General features: G+C 39.2%; 2 protein-coding genes across 5 annotated transcripts in view; one reads left to right on the forward strand and one right to left on the reverse strand.

Moving 5' to 3' along the window:
* NEK7 (NIMA related kinase 7) overlaps positions 1–1,776 on the reverse strand; it is a 68,558-nt gene extending 66,782 nt beyond the window's left edge. For 3 of the 4 annotated variants that reach the window (XR_012057075.1, XM_072932636.1, XM_072932635.1), the window contains exon 1: positions 1,635–1,776. The gene's annotated coding sequence lies outside the window, so the exon portion shown is untranslated. Of the gene's footprint in view, positions 1–1,064; positions 1,296–1,634 lie in introns of those variants that run through there. The other variant, XM_041717757.2, reaches the window with a different exon arrangement.
* LOC140684652 (uncharacterized) lies at positions 683–20,596 on the forward strand. The gene is made up of 3 exons (XM_072932981.1): positions 683–832; positions 1,029–2,395; positions 11,982–20,596. The coding sequence occupies exons 1-2, from the start codon at positions 683–685 to the stop codon at positions 2,361–2,363; spliced, it is 1,485 nt and encodes a 494-aa protein (XP_072789082.1). The 3' UTR covers positions 2,364–2,395; positions 11,982–20,596.
* The last annotated feature ends 1,952 nt before the right edge of the window (positions 20,597–22,548 follow it).

Here is a 22,548-nt window from a genome sequence, read left to right on the forward strand (position 1 = left end):
TTTTGAAATTAAAGAACAAGTGCTCTTAACATTATTCTTTCTGAAAACATTTAAAAATAACAAACATGGCTTTAAGTTCTTACTTTAAAGCTGTCAGACTTGCTTGTAAGTTTGCCTCTTTCCACCACAATTTTCCTTCCTCTGCCTAAGTTTTCCACAGGCCATGAACTAATGACTGTTTTCCACTGCATTTCATCTCTCTCAAGACAGTGCAAGTCTGTAGTTTAAATAGACATTTCTACAGCACTGTAACACTTGAGTTCTCTCCTAAACAGCTTAGGAAAAAAAAAACTTTTAAATATCATTCTTCCTGATTTAACCAATCTGTGAATCTAACCGATCTAATAATCCAAAGTGTGTTTCTTATGCAATTTCTGCATCTCAGGCTTGTAATACAACTTTATATAGGAAATATATCCAGTACATTCCATGAAATTACTGCACACATGCAACTTTTCCTGAGAAGTGATACCAGTGTTGTAATATGAGAAAACACCTCTATCATTTCAAAAGGTGACAAAAGTTACCATTCAATTGGTGCAATAAGCAGAAAAAACATTTTGAAAGTGTTTATATAATATCAAGAGTTAAATATTTGTGTGATTAATGAACACACATCCCTTCATGATATTTTATCAGAAGTAGGGTGATTATCTTGAGTAGTTTTACCATTTCAGTAGTGATGCCCCTCAAAAAATGCAGAACAAACCAAAGCACACTTCAGTCAAAGAACAGCGTTCTGAACCCTAAAACCGTGCAGGTTCAGTTCACACAGACACTGAGTGGAACTTGGGGCCGGCACCGGGATAACCGAGGCTGGATGCTCGCTAAGGTGAAGGAGGGGACAGAGACCGCCTCACTTGCAGCGTCTCACCAGGCCCCAGCGCTCGGCAGCCCCGCGGGCAAGCCCCGCACCCAGGAGCGGGAGGGCCCGGCCGGGCAGAGCCGGGACAGGGCTGTTCCCCCCCGCAGCCACAGGGCTCCCGGTGACAGCGCTGCTCTCACCCGCTGCCGTGGGACACCCCCAGGCGGGGCCGTCCCCAGAGCATCTGCCCGACACCCACCCCCAAGCGAGAGGAGGGCACGGCAGCCCGGAGGAAACCAGGGGGAAAGGAAGAGGAACACCAAGGAAAGCAGCTCCAGGTGTGGCAGGTACCAAGGAGCCCGGCGCGGCAGAGGCACAGGGGCCGGCCGGGCCGCAGGCAGGCCGGGGCCGGAGGTGGCGAGGCCGCCGGGCAGGGTCCCCGGCCGCCCGCTCCTCTAGCGGAGGCGGCGCGGCAGCCGCCACCGGGCGAAACTGCACCGGCCCACGGCGGCTCGGCGCCCTCCGGCCGCGGGGCAGGTGCCGGTGCCCCGAACGCGGCACAGCCCGCGCCCGTCCCGCCCCGCGCCGCGCACAAACTTTCTCGCTCCGGCCCCGCGCCGCTCCGTCCCCGCGCGGCGGGCGGAGCGGCAGCCGCCGCGGCCAATGGCGCCGCGCGCCGCAGCCCCACGGCCAATGTGCGGCGGCGGGAGGCGGGACCGCCGGCAGCCCCGGGCGGGGGGAGCGCCCCGGCAGCGCCGGCTCGGCCGCCCGGACCCCTGAGACCCCCCGGCCCCGCCGCCGCTCGCGGCCCCGCCGCCGTCCCGCTCACCGGGCAGCCTGGCTCCGCCTGCTCCTGGCGCGGGAGACCGGGACCGGCCGCCGCTCCCCCCCGGCTTCTCCGGCGCCTCGAGCCCTCAGCCGCGCCGGCGCTGGCAGCGGGCGCCTAGCGGGGCTCTTGGCGGGCGGCGCAGGCACCGGCGGCAGCCCCGACCTGCTCTCCACCCCCCGCCGCTCCTGCCAGGCCCGTAAACATCCCGGCATCCCCGAGGATGGGGCGGGGCGGCCTCCGGGCCCCGCCTCGCTCCGCCCGCCCGCCCGGCCGGGGGCGCGGTGTCCGCCGGGGCGGCCGCGGTCGGTCCCGGCCGGTCCCGGCGGGCCGGGGCTGCCCTGTGCTGCCCTGTGCGGGGACTCGCAGCTCCTCTGGAAAATAACCGGACCTGTACGCGCGGTGAGACAGGGAGTGCCCGTCCCGGCGTGTTCGTGCCCAGGGGCACAGCGGGGCCCGGGCACTGCGTTAAGGGAAGCGCCGCTCGCCCGGCGCCGAAGCAGGAGGGCCGGGAGCGGCAGGAGCACCGGCCGCGGCCTCTGGAGCAGGGACTGGCCCCGCTGTTCTGAACAGCGCTGCTCTAAGGCTTGGGCCCTGCCAGATTTGAAAACACAGCACGCCAGACTTGCTCATTTTGTATTTGAGTTGTCAATCTGTGAGACATTCGATGTTAACTGGGTACATCAGCTGGATGTGACACAAACTCCTTTTTTGCTATATTGGGAGAAATAAAAGTGACGGAAACAAAAAACACCAGACTCTTGGTGAGTCCTGTTCCACCAGCTTCTACTTTGCAAGAGCACTGGCTTTAAGTAGATTAAAAAAATCTGGTTTTCAGATTCCTGAAAGTCTACTCTGCTTCAGTGCAGGGAAAAGTCATTACCTACACAGAAAGTAATTACCTACACAGAAGAGAAGCCTTAAAAACCAATGATGGGGGAAAAGTATGAGAGCTGACCAGTTTCCCCAGTAAGGTTATGGATTATTGTGATCAAATAACTTTTTTCCTCAGGTGTAGAAGCCCTCTCTAAAAGGCACTCCAGTAATTTAAAAAAGAGAAAATAGTAATTGAGAATTACTTTGAATCAGATTTTTCCAAAGCAAAACTTTAGTTCCCATAAGGGTTGGAGGTTCTGCTGCACTTTTTCCCTTGTAACAGGTATCGTTATACTTGATTTTAGCCTTGCAAAAGAAGTAGAAAATGGGCCAGTGTGTCTGGGAAAAGTCTATTCACATCCCCGTGTACAAAATGTTATCTGTTTTTGAGGCAGACTTTTCAGCTTTGAGACATCTGCAATGTCACCAGTGATACAAAGTCTAATGAAATTTGAAAGGAAATTATTTTTGTTGGCGCTCATGTCTCTGATTTGTTAATCTTTGCACATTTCCTCTGTATTACCATCGGGGCATTTGATGCCACTGGATAAATACAGGTTTTTTGTGGATAAATTATGTTGTAAATGTAGTTTCTTGAACAAGAATTCCCTGGATTTTTTTTTTTTTTTAAGAAAGTGCAATACATTAGGGCTTCCCACATACCATAGAGTGAAAGCTTGATAGATCTGCCATACAGTGTTAAGAAGTTACTTTAAAGAATTACAATCAGCAATTTCACTGACTTTCATCTCTAGAAATCTCTAGCCTCAGTCAGAAATGGGTTGTGTGAGGGCAGTCACCTATTTGCAAAACCTCTGATGGAAAAAGGAGAGATTGTTATTTGGTGTGTAGTTGACCATAAAATACTGAGTCTTATTAGGTCTCATGTTTGCACAGGTAAAGGCAATAGTACTCTAATACCCAACTATTGCTATTTTCTAGCCTCTATTAGATGGAAAATGAGCAACTCACAACCTAGAATTAGGTAGCATCTGAAGGTTTCTCTACATTCATGCATAAAAAGAGAATACCCAGGGCTTACTTGCCTTTTTTATGATAGGTTTCTCAGTCTTCCTTTGTTTACTCTGATTTTATTTGAATTTTTTTCTCTCATCCTATTTTTATACTCACTGCTCTTTCACTTTCATTCACTTTCCTTGATCTTCTCCATGCTGTTATTTCACTGTACAATTCCATAATATTTTGACTTCTCTCTTTAGACACCTGAATCCAATGGCTACTTTAGCCTGACATTATTAGTTGATGAAGAATCTTCTCTTTCTTGTATTCCAGCCTTATCTTGCTTAGAAGATGGTTGTTTCTATTTTATTCTTGATGCTTGGGACTCAGAGACAGTAAAAATGAAGAGTCTGCCTTAGTTAATTAGTTCATCATCACAACCAGGCAAATATTCTTTCATATAAATGTAACTACACTGCCCCCATTAATTTTAAATTTGCAAAGTGACACTTCTCCCACAGAAGATCCTCTTCAGACCTGCGTTGTACAAATGTTTATTTATAGAAGGATGTTTTTCTTTGCTTTTCAATGCACATTTACAGTTAAATGACTTTGTCTAATATTCCCTGTAATGGAGACTTTATATCAAACAGAATCAGAAAGGCAGAAGAGGCTCCAGAAGATCCAGTAGCCTCAGGGATTGTTAAGGAGCGGGCTTATCTCTGGCAATAGCTTCTCTCAGAGGCCAGAGGGGACACTGCCTAACCAGCTAGCAAAGGATTAGAGAAAATGGGCAAAGACATGCTGGAATTAGGAATCCGTGAGAGAGAACATGGCTTGTTCTCTACATCTTACCAACTTCTGAAGGTGTTGGCAGCAAATGCTTTACACCTGGAATTGAACAGGCCAGAGGCAGAAGGAACAAGGACCTCACTCTTTGTCAGTGGATGCTAAGCTTAATAGCCATGCTATTATTAATCTATTCACATTTCAGAAGTGATTTAAGAAAGTTGCACCAGTCTTTTTCTGATCATTGAAATCTGTGAATATACATAACATATAAATATAGTCAGGGTTCAAGAATATAAAAAATATTCCATGACGACAAAGAGTATTATTTGGAATGGCACTGTGGCACTTGGATTGTCTCTGAAAACAGTGTCTTTTGTCAGGACTAAGCTGCTAGACTTGAAAGCACCTAGAGAGTGCTAGGTAACAACATAAAAATCAACCAGGAATTCAAACATTTAGCCCAGCTCCCCGGATGGTTCCTAACTTGCTTCTGCTATTATCCAGGGCTCTGTACAGCTGGAGACTCTTGAGATGTTCATTAGCAGAATAAACTGAAGACTTCGGAAAAATATAGATTTGAAAACTTTAAAACTTTCAGGCAGAAGAGCTCACTAGGACAGTGGAGGATGGGGATAGATGTCTTCGAGGTCACAGAGATAGGAGCATAACATAGCAGCTCACTGGTTAACAATTCTTCAGGTTCTTCAAATCAATAAAGTACAGGAAATTAATCAAAAGGAGCAACTGCTCTGCTCTAAGTCCTTGAAGCCTGAAAAGTCTCCCACTCTCCTGGTTCTTTGTTACTAACAGTAAAAAGGCTAGGATAGCTGCCTGTGACATGGATGTGAAAATGAGAAAGGATGTGAAGGCAGGAGTAAAGATATTTCCATTATATTTGCACTGGATAAATATTATGATAGGGAATTATCCAGTACTTAAGCTTTTAGACAACATAAATGGAGCAATCCAGTGGAGCTTGGAGAACTGATTTGTATCAAGCAGGGCGCCAGACCTTCTGAATTTCTGTATCAAAGAACTGTTTTAGAATTTTGATCATAATATATTCAAATTAAAAAAAACCTTTAGAAGTGAAAAGGCCAAATAAACTTACCATAGCAACAATGTTGAAAAGAAGACTACATAAAATCAAGAAAGTTTGTTAAAAGTAAGTTAGGAGGAAATTATCTGTAGTAGAGTTTCTGAGTAAGTATCTATCATCTGTCAAAGCCAGTTAGAGGGTCTCCAAAAGACTAGCAGAGCTCCACATGAGAATAAAGGATATTATTAAAAAGGAAAAGGAGCTCCTTAAAAAAAGGGTGTTCACATGAGAAAAACAGAAAATAGCAAAACCTCTGGCAGGCTACATGTAAAACTGTAAAAGGCAGACCAAAAGCATTTGAAGGAAAATGTTAGTAATGGTATAAAACTTTATTGTAAAACCTCTTCCAAACACATCAGAAGCAGGAAGCCTATAGGATAGAAAAACTGTTTGCTTATGTGGATATTATGAGAGGTTCCTACAGGGAACCCCTTTATACCACAGAAACATATGAGAGGTTTTGGAAAGGTATGTGGAAACAGGGAGCTTCCTGTATTTCAGTAAAACTTCTCAACAAATCTTCACTAAAACTGCTTAAAGAAATTAAGCTGCATTGCAATACAAAGAAAGGATCAGTACTGAGTTCTATTGAGTGCTGTGCAATACCTTTTCCTAAAATTTGGTTCTATATACATATTCACAATTAAATACAGTTCTTTTTTTCTAAATTTTTATATGTTCTAGCACACTGCTATTCTGATGTATTATCATAATATATGTGTTATTGTCTAACTGGATGAATAAAATATGTGTATATCTCCTCTAGTGAGCACAGTTAGCCTGACCTAGCTTACTGGTAATAAAGGAAATTATATTTTGGTGCAGGTTAATTGATCACCAGCTGATCTGTCCATCCAGACTCCCACTCCACTGCAGCCTGTTGAACAGGCTTCAGGTTTTTCATAGCCCAGTGCATCCACATCTTCCCTCAGCATATCCTGGCATTCCCCATGTTCTTTGAGGGCAGCACTGCTCGCCCTCATTTTAGCAAAGGCAGTAACAGAGCAGCCAGGCAGTGAGTTCAGATGCAGTTTAGGCATAGTTCTGCCATTCACACATGATGGCAGTGACTGTTCAAGAACCAGCAACAGACATATTCATCTGTATTGTCTTACCTCAGTTCTTCCTGTTTAACAAATATTTATCTTAAACCCCCAACAGTTCTTCTCAAGATTTTTGTTTTTGCTAAGTCATCCTTTACATTTATCTAAAGGTTCAAACAATTTTAAACATAACAAATGTAACTGTTTCAATAACTATGTGACTAATCAGTGATGGCAAGGAATTCCCTTTATATATTTTTCAATTTTTCACCTCCTAAGTTGATTACCCTGCTCTGAATGCCAGAATCTGAGTTTTAGTACGTTTTGCTAATGGTAGAAGCTAACTTCTGCCTGGTAATGATCCTTCATGCATGAAGTTCTTTCAGGGAAGGATATTCATCTAAAAGAAACTCTTACAGAAGTGGGTAAGACTTTCAGCTTCCAAATAATTGTTCTGTCTGTTTGTCCAAGGTGGTAGTGTTTACGATATGACACAGGATTAGAAACTGCCTTCAAGTCTATAAACATGTACTTGCCAATAAAACCTGTAAACTGTATATCTGGTGTCACTGAAGTTCAGGCTCCTACCCGGTGTAAGTTGGTCTGACTTCAGTGGAGTCATGCTGATTAACACAGCTGAAGACCTGGGCCTTAGCTGTTGGATCTGAGTATTTTAACAAATAAAAAAGAAAATTTAGTCAAGTTCATCCTTTCCTTTAGTAATTTATAGCTGCTAGCAATTGTCTTACGCTGGAGACATTATTACTATAATACTGCAAAACAAAAATGCAGTATTATGAATGAAAATTCGCAGCTATTACATTTTAAGCTAACTGAAGTAAATATCCATGCACATGGATCCATATGCTGAATCCCATTGGCTTCAGTAGTGCCTAGGAAATGAGGATGTGGGGTCTAAAAAATTACTAAAATCTTAACCATACCTTTAATTTTCCTCTCCCACCTGACTAATATCCTGGGTAGATCAGAGATCCACGCCATTGTACCCCAGTGTTGAAACTTTGGGTTGTCCAAAGAAGCACCTTACCTTACATAGTAACACAGGTACAATTTAGAAGTTTGTTAAATATATTGGGAATTTTTAGTGGAAAGTGATAGGTAAGAAAAATGCATTTTTGTCTTTTTAGAACACAAGTCAATGAAGCCACAGACCTCATAGAGGTGCATATTCAAATGTATTGTGTTATCCGCTGGCTAATTCAGGTATACACCTGGCAGCTATCCTAAATACACACTTTGGGTCTTACCTGAGCTCAATAAAATGTACACCTTTGGAGGAAGGCAGCCTGAGGCTCATGATTAATTAAACATCATTTAGAATTTACATTTAGTCCTGACACAAGACAAAAAGGTACATACATGGCACATAGGCACTTTGCCCAGAGTCTAATATGACTTTGACCAATATGTTCTCAATTGCATTGTTACTTGATAAATTTAATTCCAATAATTTTATTCATTCTTTCCATATAAGCTTGACCACATTTCCCAATCTCTTGTTCCAACCTTTCAGATAGAAACAAAGTGAAGATAAACCAGCATTTGTTCTGCTAGCATCCTTTCTCTCAGCCTGTGTCACAACTGGTTAGAGTGCAATTCTTCCAAACAAGAGTTGTCTCTCACCATGTCTTTGCACTTTGCCTGGTAGAATGGAGCCTATGCCTGTGCTGCAATGCAAATGAATAATAATTTATGGTGATCCTGGAAGGATGTTGATGGAAATCGAGCTAACGGCATAAGTGGGGAATAGCTGAATTTATCCTAAAAATAACTATTGTCAGTCAAAAAAGCAAACTTAATTTCAGTGTTTAGCTTTTTTTAGCTGAAACCTTAAAAAGAACATGATTTTCAGTGGCAATTTTGCTAGAATGAGGTACTGACTTCAGAGCCAGCTTGAGACAAGAAAAATGCACATAACAAGTGAAATAAATATCATTGGCATTTTACAATAAAATGGGGGTGCATTTTATAGGTGGCTAGCAGCTTGTAATTACCCTTAATAAAACTAATCCTTTCCCTGTGCTTATTAAGATATTTCATGTATCAGCAGGCCATGAAAAGGACTCACTACCAATCTCTTAACTTGCATTAAAACCAAGAGATGTCCACTTGAGTCATAGTTCCCAGTGCCAGTCCTGTTTCTCTGCCTGCTATTGGAATTCAAAGCCTCTGAGGGAATTAAAACTAACACATTACTTCCTAATTAAATCCAAAAGGGCTGTGAAATGTGACCAAATAACTTTATAGTATTTCTTGGGAATATGATCTCAGGAGGATAAGGAAAGAGCAATGGCTTTCAGTTAATGATTTTCCCTCTTCTAACACACAGGAAATGTCTGCAATGTTCTTTTGACCCCTTTTAATTTCTTCAAGGGGAGCATTTGACTCGTCAAGCTTCTTTCTAAAAATATATTTTTAAAAGTTCCTGCAGGTTTGTAATAATTTAGTAGGATAAAGAAGTACAGTCATTACTATAGCAGTCCTTTTTTCTTCAATTAGTATTTCTAATCACATTAGACATGTTTTCAGTATCCAGAGAGGATGCTTGATCCCTACAGCTATCGTGAACTATTAACTTTAATTGAAATTTACAAGTCTAATGTTGTTACATCTGCTAAAAGCATTAACTGCCATGTTAATTACCAAAATGTTAATGTTGCGTTAAAATATGAATGTTCCCTTTTGACAGTTCATCTGTGGTTTAATTATTTATTTTTGGTAGAATATCTCCTCAAAAAAAAGAGAAAAAGGCATAAAAGCAAAAATGCTGACTGAAATAATGAGACATAATGGGAAAACTTCATCTAGGAAAAAAACTTAATACTTTAGAATACCAGTTGCTAGCAGAAATTCATTTGCATTCCTTGCTGGGTCAAAAATAAATACATAGCACTTGTGTCATGTCTAAGATGTTATTTATAATTGCAGCACATTCGTCTGCTTTTACTTTATAGGGCTATCTTATGTGCAGGACAAGTTCTTAAATCCCCATAGTTCAGCAGTGTCATTGTGTTGGTGCTACAGTAGAAACTCCCCCAGAAGAAAATTTCAGGACTTCACATCAAAAACTTTACTGGATTTCTGAAGGTTTCCCCACATAACTCATTTGAAAATAGATTTACGAAAGGAGATGTCTAGAAGTCAGTCCTGAAGTTACTGTACTCCCTATCCCAAGAGTACAGGATCAAAGTGGAAGTCTTTTAAAACTAATTAGTAACAAGCGTAGTGCAGCAGTTCATGTAAAGGAAACAGAAATCACTGGTTAAAGTAAAGCTGTCCCTTGCTATATTTCATGGTACAATACTCCTCTATCACATTATTCTTAAAGGCATTGCCACTGAACTTAATAAACTAGAAAGTTCTGACAAACCAATGTTAAATATAGTTGTTACAGGTTTCTCTCATGTTGAATAATTATTTTAATAGCTGAAGCTAACAGTCTGCCAAGTAATTTCTTAATGTGATTCTAACTAGGTACCGTTAGATTTTATGCCATCCTATATTTTTTTTAATTTTGCATGCAGAAACCTTAATTTTGCCCTTAGATCTTCTATGGTACATGTCAGGGGCACATTCCTCACTCTATACTCTGTTGAATGTTGGAAGTAGGCAGCTGTTTAGTGGCAAGTGCATAATTGAGTTTGTGGGTGGAGGAAAATATATTTTTAGAGATCAGATGTCCAGTTCACAGATTTAGATGGTTTATTAAAATAACAAAAAAATTTTAAATCCCCAAGTAAGACCACTGCAAGTTGTCAGTGGACTTTGAGCTAGCAGGACAGCATGCTTAACATCTCTTCCTTCACCACAGCCTGACCTCTTCTGATGTGCAGACTTTCTCTCCACTGTATGGTGGAATTAGTTCCAATCATAAACCACAAGTTTTCATATAACATATTTATCGCTCTTGTTGGAGGTGGGTATTGTACCATGGTAATGGAATTCTACATTAAAAGTTGCATTCAGTTGTTTTTTCAAGTTAACATTGTAGGAGAGTGCTGCAATAAATGCTCATTTGTTTTGCATAGAGTTTTCAGAATTTGCCCCCAAATCCTTTTGTAGGTCCTTTAATGAAGAAGAGCCATTGAATGAAGTGGTCAGAAGCAGAGAAAAGCTCTGCAGTCTCCCAGATGTTCAGAGCTCAGACTGGTGAGAGTTTATAGAATATATCCACATGCAAGTCCACCTTCCCTCCCAAAAATCCCCAAACAAACAGAAACACTAACCCACATATTCAAGCTCGGATGGCTGGTTATGTTTTACAATTGCAGGCACGTTCAGCAGGACTAGTGGTAAGATTTATTCTGGTGTGCTCTGATCCTGAGGCTTTTTAAAGTACTATTTCAAACAGAAAAGATTTCCATTTAAAAATAATAGTGGTTATTATTTTGAAGAATGTAGCAAGTTGCTAAAGAAATGTTTTCTAATAGTCTGCCAGAAGGCAACTTATCTCCTGGGCTTTGTTTGCTTGTATAGATTTCATTGCCTGCAGCAATACTTCTTTAAGTCAAGTTTACAGAAACTTGTCTCTCTTGGGGAGATGAATATCTTTCAAAGCTCATTATTTATTTGGGAATATTCAAGCACTCTAGAGAAGACAAGGAAATAATTCAAATTATTCATTTGCAATTAATCTGATACCAACTTTTGTGCTGCAGTGCCTGAGCTTACATAACTTCCTGCAAAGGTCTGTATTACCACCAGTCTTGGTGCATGGACTTCACCCCTCTCTTTCAGTGTCACAGTTCTTGCAGCATAGAGAAATTATTTAACTCCTTTTCTAAGCCAAAAAAAGAAACACAGTTTTTACCTGGTGGCTTGTGGCTGCTTGTTTGACTGTCATTGTAAAGCAGAGTGTGAAGGATGAACCTGTACAGCTACTGAGGCACACAGGCAAGCCACAAGCTTCCCTATTCATTTATGGAATTTTCAGAATTCCTTTTATTTTGGGAAATAGAAATAAATAAATTAACCCCACCGTACCATGCCCACAGAGTAGCTCCAGCAAAAATGTTGCCTTTTGTCAGTCATTCTGATTAAAGTAAAGCCAGATATTATTCAAAGATGCAGCATTAAGGAAACAGAGTTCCTCCATTCAACAGGTTTTGATTTGCCACATTAAAAAAAAAGAACAAAACTAAAATAATTTGTGTTTAAGATGTCTGCCTTATAATTTGCATATCTTCCTTTATAATTTGCATATTTTCCTTCTCTGCCTACATTTTTTTTTTTCTGTAGTGCATATACTATTAAACTTCAAAATATTTCTGTCATTCTCTTCACCAAGCTTTTGGTGAAGGATTCTCTAATAACTGGCAATCACCCTGGCCCATCGTCCACTGAGAAACTCTTACTGGACTCTAAATCAGTGCAGTCTTTATTAATAGTCAATCAAAAGGCCAATGTAAGGGTATTATTTTATGTTCTCTTTCAAGATGTGTTCACAACAGTTTTTATCAGACAAAGCATCAACAGGCAAACTGCTCGTTTTGTGTAGAACTTTTTGATAAGAGTGACAGACAGCTTCAGCAGTAAACCTTTTTTTGACCTTTCTTGCAGACATATATACATTCTTGAATGAACATGAGAAAAGCACTGCATTCTTAAAATGACACCAGAGTTCTGAATTGCTACAGAATCACTGCTGTTATAAATCTAGATTTACTTTAAAGAGAGCAATATTGACCTCACATACCTGATCTCATCCACAGAGATGTCCAATGTGTGAGTATGTAAGATAATACCTAGCATGAGCTGATTTAGAGAAGACTACAATATTCACGAATTTTAATTTGGGTACATGATTTATGTCCCTTCCAGAACATTACAGGTTTTGGGTTCATTATATCTGTGGGTGTATATATATAAAGTCTTACATGTAGAATAGAAATTAACAAATCAGAAGTAAATACATTAAAAGTGCTGTTTCAGGCCAAGGAATACTGAAAACAAGACCTTAAATTTCAAAAGTGAAATCTCAGTTCATTAAAGCTGAGGGAAATATTCATTTATTTTTCTGTGACCCAGATTTTCCTTTAAAAACTTAATTTCCACCTAACATCATGCTTTCTGTTCTCATTATTTATTCTTCTGTAATTACCCCCTATAAGTAATATTATTGTAGAGGGGAAAAAAAGGGGAAAAAAACTGATAACTTGATGTTTAGCAGGCATCTGCCATCAGTCAGTTTTAGATCTGAAGCTTATGCAATTGAATTGTAATTTTGAAAAACATAGCATCTGCTTAATGAGGCAGGGCTTTAATGTTTAGAAGTCTAGCCTTTTAGATTCTTAAAAAATTTTTTGTTCTACATCTCTCATCTGAAACACAGAAAGCTTTTTATCATCTCCTCATCTGCCCTATGCTGTAGAGACTCTCAAGGCTATATGTGGGAGTGTATACCACACCTTTTTTGTGTGGTCTCACTAAGGAACAGAGTTAATCACTCTCCTACAAGGATCTTACACCCAGTGTACTAAAAATACTCATAGTTTGCTCAAAGCTTCTTAGGAGATACTTCAAGGACACATAATCCATACATTCACAGTCTTGATAATGGGGTACAGCAGCATTTAATGAAACTCCATTGAAACAGGGCACTATTTTACTACCTGCAAACTGAACCTATCAATTAGAGTGTTCCTGTAATTTACTTACAGCAGATTTAATGTACCATAATGCTCCTACATCTGCAGTGTTTTAGGTAAATATACACATATAAACTTACTAGAAGTCTAATACTTATTTTACAACATGCATACAAAAATCAGAGCATATATATTATTACTAAATATTCTCATTAAATATCTCAAAATGTACCATTTCTTGTTTTATAAACTTCATCCCAGCAATGATTCAACACACTCAAGAACCATTCCTAGGGCTTTGTTTCTTTTACCTAACCAATCTCCCCAGTCTCTGGTTTATTCTTTTAATTCTACCCTATGCAAGGAAAAATGGAAATCTGGTGGGGTTTCCTTTGTAAGTGAAAAATGGAATAACAGCTTTGTTCCAGGTACTCCACAAACTAATGCTTTGTCTGGTATGACATGACAGCTGAAATTGAATTTGGAGGCTTCATGAACTGCTCTCCCTAAAAACTTACAAGAAAATATGTATGAATGAAAACTTTGTTCCAGACTATCCAATTTACAGGAAGTCAGAGCAAGACAACAATGATTTTTCTGCTCCTGTTGTCACTCACTTTTCACCTTTTTCCTTATAAAATAGTCATTTCAATTATACACAAGCTGGTGAATAAAATCTATACAGGTACACTGACTATCCCCTGCTGTTCACTCATGTTCAAAGCATGCTGTTGTTAACTCCTTAGTCCATCTGATTTCACAAAGGTTGCCAATTGCATATTCAAAAAATGTTAGATTGACAACTGCAATTATTGTAGCCCATTAAAGTACAAAAATATAAATTTAGATCTATGGATCAATCATTAATTAAGCAAACATCAAAGAACAGAAACCCAGAGGAATCAAACAGGGTACATTAATTTTCCCAGAAAAAGACTTTCCTGTTGTCAATATTTCCCACAAGGGAGAAAAAGTCGTAAGTTCAGACAAAAAAAGTTGCACAGAAAATGCCCAGTCTCCCAGTAATACTTTTTGCAAAATTTAAGCTAAGTAGATAATTCAATAGCAAAGGGTGGGGGAACCATCCTCATGTTGAGCTTCTAGGTCTTCTGCAAGACTAGAATGAAAGGAAGACACGATTTTGGGCTGAAAGTCTGATCATCCTAAGTTGATCCTACTTGTCAGTGTAAATGACTGTGTACAGAGCCTTTAATAATATAACATGGTTTTGAAGAAGCGTGGGATGCAGAAATATTGTTTGTTCCCTCTAACACTCTTCTACGCTTCCTTTTCATACAGATTTGCTATTACTGTAACAAAGTGAAACAGGACAAGTTGCTTCCTTTTGGAATGCTGCTTCCAAAACCCCACTCCAATACCCTTGAACCATTGCCACAGACTTAATAAATTCCAGAGACCACCGGGAGCAAGGTTTGGAAACACTTCAGCAGATGAACCACTTTCTGAGAACTGAAACTTTTGTTTCAAAAACACATTCAATATAAGCTGACTCACAGGAGGCCTGAAGTTACAGCCTCCTTCTCTCTTTTCCAGATTCAGTCCAAAGAGAGAAGACTTGGAGAGAGAGAGAAAGGTTGGTGCAATGATCAGGATACAAATAAACAAAACCTATAGGAAACATTGGTATGCATCTGCACAGATACGAGAATAAAAAATTAGCATTCATTCAAAGCTGCTTCTGCTTTCTGACAGGTAATAATGATTGTTAATGGGACTGACATTTCCACTGTACAATCAAAACATATTCTTCAAAACCTATTGCATAATTAACATTACTTACACATAATTCACATCAAATAACATCAAATTAGAAAGACTTATGGGGCTAGTGAATCGCATCCTGAAAAACATCTTGTCCAGGTGTTGACTGAGCTCTGATAACGCTCGCAGGGCTCTGCTGGGTTCTCTCAGCCCAGTCCTCAGTGTCTTCTGCCACTGCGAAGAGTAAAAGGCTGCCCCCGTCAACACAGCATTCACAGGGATGCTTTTCCTTCCTGCACATTGTCCTGACAAGGAGAGTGATGGATTAGCCATACAGGAGACATGTTCCTGCACTGTAAGCCACATGAAATAGCAGAGAGACAGGAGCAAGGCTCATAACTTTACCCACCTGATTAATGGCTTGATGTTGCCCAAGATGAGGTAAGACTATAAAGGAGTTCAAATTCTTAATTTCTTTATCTCTTTATTAAATCAGATACTTGATGCAAATTATATTTTTTCTCTCAATAAGCTTCTCACTCATTTTCTAGAACAGGGACTGATCTATGCATAGATGTTTCCAGAAACACTGCATCTACAACATATGTATGTACTGCATATGTCAGCTGTGTCTGTTGGTCAGCCAGAGTGTATTTAACCGTGTGGCCTCTTCGCTGAGCTAGAGACATGATGGTCTGCAACAGCTTCCCAAAGAACAGTCAGGGAAAAAGCCTAACTACTTGTTCTGTGATGTTTAGTCATTGCATGAATATCATTTTGAGCTGTAGTGCCCAAAACAGAAACTTGGGAGGTGCCTTCCCAACCTGGAGTTTGTATGATTGGGAGGAACCTTGCAGACAACAAACCAATCATTTCCTGTTCTTGTCTTAGAAGAAACTTGACATATTTTGAGGTGTTGCAGTAGGAGAAGGAGGGGGAAAGGAGACTGCTATCAAGTAGTTGTTAAAAACATGCTAAATAAAAGGTCTAGATAAAAAAAAAGAAACTTCTTATACAGTCTTTGATGTTGCCAAACATTGATTGTGAATTGAACAAGAAAAAAATAAAGCAAGCTGAAAATGTGCTGTCAATACTTTTATAACACCAAGCTTTTTTATGATTTTTTAATGCTCCAATGACAGATATATGAAAATGAGTGCAAAATGCAGAGAAGAAAGAAAATAAAACCTCAGTGTAGAAATTGCATAGACAAAGAAGAAAGTATAATTTCCTAGCACTGACGACACATAAGCATGGAGTAACTTTCAGGAGAATTATTTTTGCAAAACACCAGTATGTTTCACATGCTTTGGTTTCTAATATGTCATTGTTAAATCAAAGAGTACTTTTTTTTTTCCCAGGCATGTAGAAGAGTTAAGAAATATGAAATAAATTGTAACACTACCATGAAGGCTTTAAAAAAGAAAATAGAGTCACCTGTTTATATTATTCATCTAGATCACACCAACAGATAAAATGGCCTACAGATTTCCAGGACGGTACATGAGCATGCACAAAATATGGTAATTACATATTGCATCAAAGTTTATGTAAAGTGTAATTATATCTAGCATTTTAGTTTATCACTCTTTGAGAATTTGTGCAGGAGAGAGTGGTACACAAGTCATATCTTCCTGCTGAATCTGAGCACGACTAAATTTAGTCTTTAGTCTTTGTTTCCACTTTTCATTTTGCATATCAGACACTAAACAGCTCAAGCCAAATTTTAGGAAAATTGCATACTTATGCTTTCTTAGAGCCTGTCTCCAGAATGTTTTCCATTATAGTGGAATAATCCATGTGTGGATCACTCAATAAAAAAATAAATTATGATTCCTAAATAGGAAGATATTTAGGATTTTGTTATTTAAAATACTGCATTTATATCACAGAAATAGATCTAAATGTATGTTTTTATTTGGCCTTTAACAATTCACCTTCCCAAAAAGAAATATCCCATGCATCTGACCTCAAGTTCCCACTGGCAAACACCTGCAAGTAGGTCGTAAGCAGGTTTCCAAATTCCATCTCCTGGATATTGGGAATGAGAAGTAGGTGTGGCTAGAGTACATCACAAGTATATTTCTCAAACACTTCTAAAATTAGAAGTAGTTATATAAATTATAGAAAATAAATTCTCAATAAGGTAGAAACTGAGGATGATTGAAATAGGTTCATGCTACCATGAAGAGGAACAAATTTTTCTGCTACTGGCTCCTGAGTTTTAAACTGTCAAGGAAAAAAAAAACTGAAATCTGTGGCCCAAGTTTACCTCCCTCAAAACTATAATTTAGTCTATTTAACTAAAAAACTTTTCAAAACTTTAAGAAATTTTGATTTTTACTGCCTGTGAAATCCAGTCTTGCATACCTGTCAGCACTCCAGGCTACCTGAAAAACTTGGTTTAACAGCCCAGCCATACCAGTCACTACATATCAGAACTGGGTATTTCCAAAGTGATTGTAGAGACTAAAATGTAGTCTAAGCCCAGAATTAAGCTAGTGACACCTTAGTTTTTCCACTTTTTTTCCACTTCAATTTTTCCACACTTTCATTTGTGTTGTCTTGTATTTGCATTTTTAACATGAAAATAACTCCAAGGAGAAAATCCTCCATAACATATTTGCTGGCTGCCAAAACAATGATTCTGAAAGTTCTGTAATGAAAAGGACATAAATTCCAGAAGCAGTTTCTTGTAGTAACTGTCATAAGTTTCAGTGTGGTAAAAAAAAGCTTGGAAGTACTTAAGATCCACCTTTTGATTATGTGCTGTATGTATGCTTCTCTTCCATGGCATTTCTCTTACTTTGGGAGGCCTGGATGGATGGTCCAGTGGAAGTCTGTGATGGATCTCCCTGCCCAGGAGAGTCCCCTACAGTAAAGGTCAGTCCTGTTCCCCAGGTCCCCACAAGTCTTTGTGATCAACAGCACTATCTGTGCTCTTCACCATGACTTTGGTGAGCAGCCATCATTTTCTTGTCCTGTTCTGCTCTTTGGGAAGGGAACTTTGTCCCATCCTGGCTCCAGGTCAAGCCTTCCTTCCAGGAATCATTCTTCAAAACAGAAGCAACTCCTTATGGATTCCCAGAAGAAAGAAACAGGTGGGCTGGAACACAGAGATACTCAAGAGGATTTCAGCAAGCTGTGTCAGCACTGGAGTCAGCAAAGGACTGAATGCAGGCTCATGGAGCCAGTTCTGCAAGGGCCCTGGAAAGAGGGAGTAGTTAGTGATGTGTGCAGGCAGCCTGCCCAGGGCACCGCGCTGGGACAGGGACAGAGGGACCCGCTCTGTGCTCTGTGCTCTGTGCCTCATCTGCCTCACATCCACCAAGCACTTTCCTCCTCTCCTCCCCTCCTGAATCAGACCTGCTCATTGCAAGGGAGGGGTTTTTGTGGCAGGGAATGTTTCTGTCACAGGTCCTTAATGTGCTGCAGTCAACAGTAAATCTCCAGGCTCCGAGCATTCCAAGTTTTAATTCTAGGCATTCATAAACTGTTTAGCATGGTGAGGGCCCTACTTCAGTTTCTAGGTGCAAACAAATTATAGCTATAAAGGATCTGTTAAATCACAATTTTAAAGCAAAGCAATGGAATCTTTCATAGGTAGGAGGGTGTGTTAATCTATCCATATATTTGATTCAATCTGAGTTACTGTAGAAAGGAAAGCAATTTTTTAATTATACAAAAAAGTACATGAAAAATAGTTAAAACTTTTTTCCCTTATCCCCTGACTAGGCACACGTCAGACAGACCAACAGCATTTATTAAAAGCCAGACAATGTGAGGCATTCTGAAGAGGGAGGAGAGAGGTTAGGAAAAAGGAAGAAAGAAAAGCAGATCTCAAGTTTGCACAACATTTGAATAGTTTGGAATTGCTTTGAATTTTCTACTCTGAGCTGTTGAGGTTTGACAAATTTGGGTTTTGTTTTAAACTGGTGTAGTCTGCTGTTACTGAGAATGCTTTTAATATTTCAACTCAAAGGTATCCTTTAGGGTGACATATTGCAAACATGCTTTCTGTTTTGTTTTCAATTTTGCTTTGTTGTTGGAGTCGCAATGTAAATATGCACCATATTTTCCTCTGCATATTCCTCATTATATTAATTTTAAAGTCTTTTCTATGCAGTATCTTATTCCCAGCACCAGGGCATACAGGAATACATTGTCTCTATTCTAAGTTTGGCAATGAAAATATTCTTACTGGTTTAACTACACTAGGGCAGAAATTGTGTCGGCAGGCAACAGCATCTGAAATTCATTAGCAAACTTCTGAGATGACTTCCTGAGTGGGCCACAACGAAGTGTAGAATGAGCAAATGGTCTGCAGGGGTGGCAGAGGGGAAGAGTTCCCATGTATGATAAAGGCAAAGGGAAAAATGCACATTTGTTAATACAAGTCTTCTCTTCACCCTGATCCTGGTTTCTTCCATGCAAGTCTCTTTTCCCCCTTTACTTAACATAAGAATTAAGAAAACCAGGATTCCTTTAACAACCAATTGCTCCATTTCACTCAGCTATCAATTTCAACAAGTTCAGTACCATGATACGTGCTTCCAGGAAAGTTGCTTCCTTTTTTTTCTTTAATTCCCTCTCAATTCACCCACTCAGCACTAACCTGTGCCATCCTATTTGAAATCCAAAGATGAATTCATGATTACTACATGGTGGCTAAGAGAAGCAAAAAACCAGAAGAGTGCTGTGTAAGAAAGGAAACTGATAACTGTATTATGATTTTATGCCATGTTTTTTCTAAATCATGCGCTTTAGACTGCAACATTCTTCAATAGCTGTTATGTTACCATAGCAACTGCAAGTACTGGCTGTGCCAGGGTCTGTGCAGAACAGAAATGGTCCTCTTTGTTAATTCAAAAAAGTTCTAAGAGAGGCACACAGATGCTTGGGAGAAAAAATACAGGTTTTTTATGCTCTAGGTAGTGTGTGATATCACTATATGAGCAGTGATATCAGCCCCAAAACTGGCCTATTTATTGTAGATATCATGGTGAAGGAGAAGTTTAATGAAGGATGGAGCCTAATACTGAATATTTTGTGTTATGCCTGTTAAAATTTATCAACAGTTGAGGATTTCTACGATTCTGCAAAACTTTGTATCACTCTGACCAAAAAAAAAAAAATCTAATAATTATTCTACCATACATTCTATGATTTGTACATTAGACATTACATTGACTTTAGGTGTTGAAATGAGGTGTGTTATTTTTGTACTAGAGCACTTGTCATTGCTCTCCTGTATTTAAATTTGAGTATAAAATATCTGTCATTAAATTTTTAAACATGCTTAGATTATTAAATTTCAAAACAAAGCAAGATCTGAATTAACTGCTAAAAAACCAAAAAAAACCCCAAGCATTAATTCAACCTGTCAGTTCAGAATTGTCAAATGCATCACTCTAAGTAGCAGCAATTTTGCCATTTTCCTGTTTGTGTTTAATACCTTCTTTGAATAATGTTCAACTATATTTTTTGTTTTATTTTATTTTCTAGGAGAGACAAACTCATCTTTTATCTTGAATTTATGGGTGCAAATCAAAGAAATCTCATTGCTCAGGCATGGCATAGACAGAGAGGGGTTTTCAGCATCCCACTGCTAAATTCAGCAAATGACATTGTGTTGCATGTCTCAGGCTGAAATACTACTCATATATTTGTCTCGGTGTTTCCTGGTCCAATTCTACTGCTATGTAGAGAGTAACCAAACTTCCATTTTTCTGAAGGTTGTATTAGAAAAACCACTTTAATTTCCTGTGAAAATCAATGCTATTTTTAGTATCTGAGTTCTTGAAGGTAAATGAGACTTGCACTGGAGATAAGGTCAGTTTTCCAATAAATTTCTTGAGATTATCACATCTCTAAAGAAGCTCTTTTAATTTTTTTGGTGAAGATTAGAGGAGCTAATACCTCCTGCTAGCAGGTAGTTAAATTTTGTTTACAAAATCATTGGTTACACACAGAATGTGGTGGGAGTTTTTGTTGTTGAGTTGGATGGAGCTTTTTTCCAAATATACACATTTTGATTATTGAAAGTACAAAGTTTTATCTAGATTCTGACTGTTGTCATGTTGGAGCAACTGTTCAGATGTGCCAGTCAGGGTTTTGGAGGAAAACTGGCCACATTCTCCCAGAGTTGTCATGTATCTGTCACATTGACACCAGCTAGAAAATCAAATTGGAACCACTCTGTTAGGAGCTGTGAACATCCTTTGCAGCAGTGTCATTTGCATCAGAACGGCTGCTATTATTTGCAAATATCAATATTTATTTTAAATGGAATGAGAAAGGCAAAGCAGTCTTTTGCTGAAAGTTATCCCATTCATGAGGAAAACACAGATTGAGGCACAAAGATCAGATGGGATTTAGATCCTTCAAGGGCTTCCATGTACCTTCCACCAAGATACTGTGGGTAGATACAGTTCTCACAAACTGCCTTACACTCTCAAAACACCAGCTAGCCAAAAGGTATAAATAGACATCGACGATGAAGAATTATGGTCCAGGAAAATTTCTATAGTCACTAATTTAATTTTTAAAGTGGCAAGTACAGCTAAAAGTCTTTCCAATGCTGGTCCTTTCAAATACTGGTCCTTCCAATCTATGTGTTTAGAAAACAGACAATTCTGTAAGCTATTCATTCTTCCAGAACTTAATTAAGGAATAATTTTTTTCTCCTGATAAGAAAAAGGACATATTTTTTTAAAAATTGAATTACTAACTTGACACACAGGAACAAGCTAAAAAACAATTCTCTCAAACCAGAGAATACACTGAATCATTCAAGAACTCTGCAGCAAAATTTGCTTCTTGACAAACTGCTAAGGCATATTACAGTAGTTTGTCTGTATTCTTTCCACTGGCATTCAAAGATATGAATGGTAGATTTCTAGCATTTTTTAGTGTCTGGTTGTTGTGCTTCTTAATGATCACAATACAGACACACTAAGAAGTGTGAAATAGTTGTTTGTACTATTTTCCTTCAATATATTAAATTCAAACAGCTTTGCACTATAAGATATTCTAATAATATGTTCTTACACGTATTTCTCTATTGTCTCATGTATTCTAAACATTATTCTACCCATCCTGTCTGAAGTCCTACACTGCAGCAAAACAGCCAGGTTCCCTAAAACATGTCTCTGAAAAACAGAGATTTATATCATTTATATGCAATTTCTTCTATATTTGACAAATAGAAATTGCTTTCACAATCTCATTTGAAACTGGGAAGTACTTGAAGATTGACCAATGGTGGAACTTGAAAGTTACAGAAGTAGGCAGCATGTGGTGTGAGGGAAAAATGAGGTTAGGTGGATTTAAAGATTAGAGTCATGTGAACGAGAGTGAAAAACATTTAACAGCACATTGAGCAGACATAAACACAACAGATCTGAAAAGGATATTGACACAATTGAATCTTTTAATTATATGTTCTAGTGGTGTGAATAAATCGAAAAAGAGAAATCTCCGTTATGGAAAGTACTGCAAGATTCAATGATTACCTAAATCTGCAGATCACAAAGAGATGATGATAAAATAATTACTTCATAAGTGACAAAGTTAAATTTTGTTCACAGTTATTAAAAAGGAGGAAAGGAACAACATGATTAAAACACTTAGGGTTTGGTCATCTTACACACAAAGTAAAATCCAAACAACCATAAGATGATGTCAGAAGAGCTAAAGCCGTGGTTTGCATGGAGGGAAATGGGTGTGAAGATGAAAGAGTGAGAAGATGGATCTGCATGTCATCTGCACAGCAGCAATTGTAAAAAGACAGATTCCCTGGTTCATGAAAAGGGCTT

This window comes from Taeniopygia guttata, chromosome 8 (assembly GCF_048771995.1).
Source record: "Taeniopygia guttata chromosome 8, bTaeGut7.mat, whole genome shotgun sequence".
Lineage (NCBI taxonomy): Eukaryota > Metazoa > Chordata > Aves > Passeriformes > Estrildidae > Taeniopygia > Taeniopygia guttata.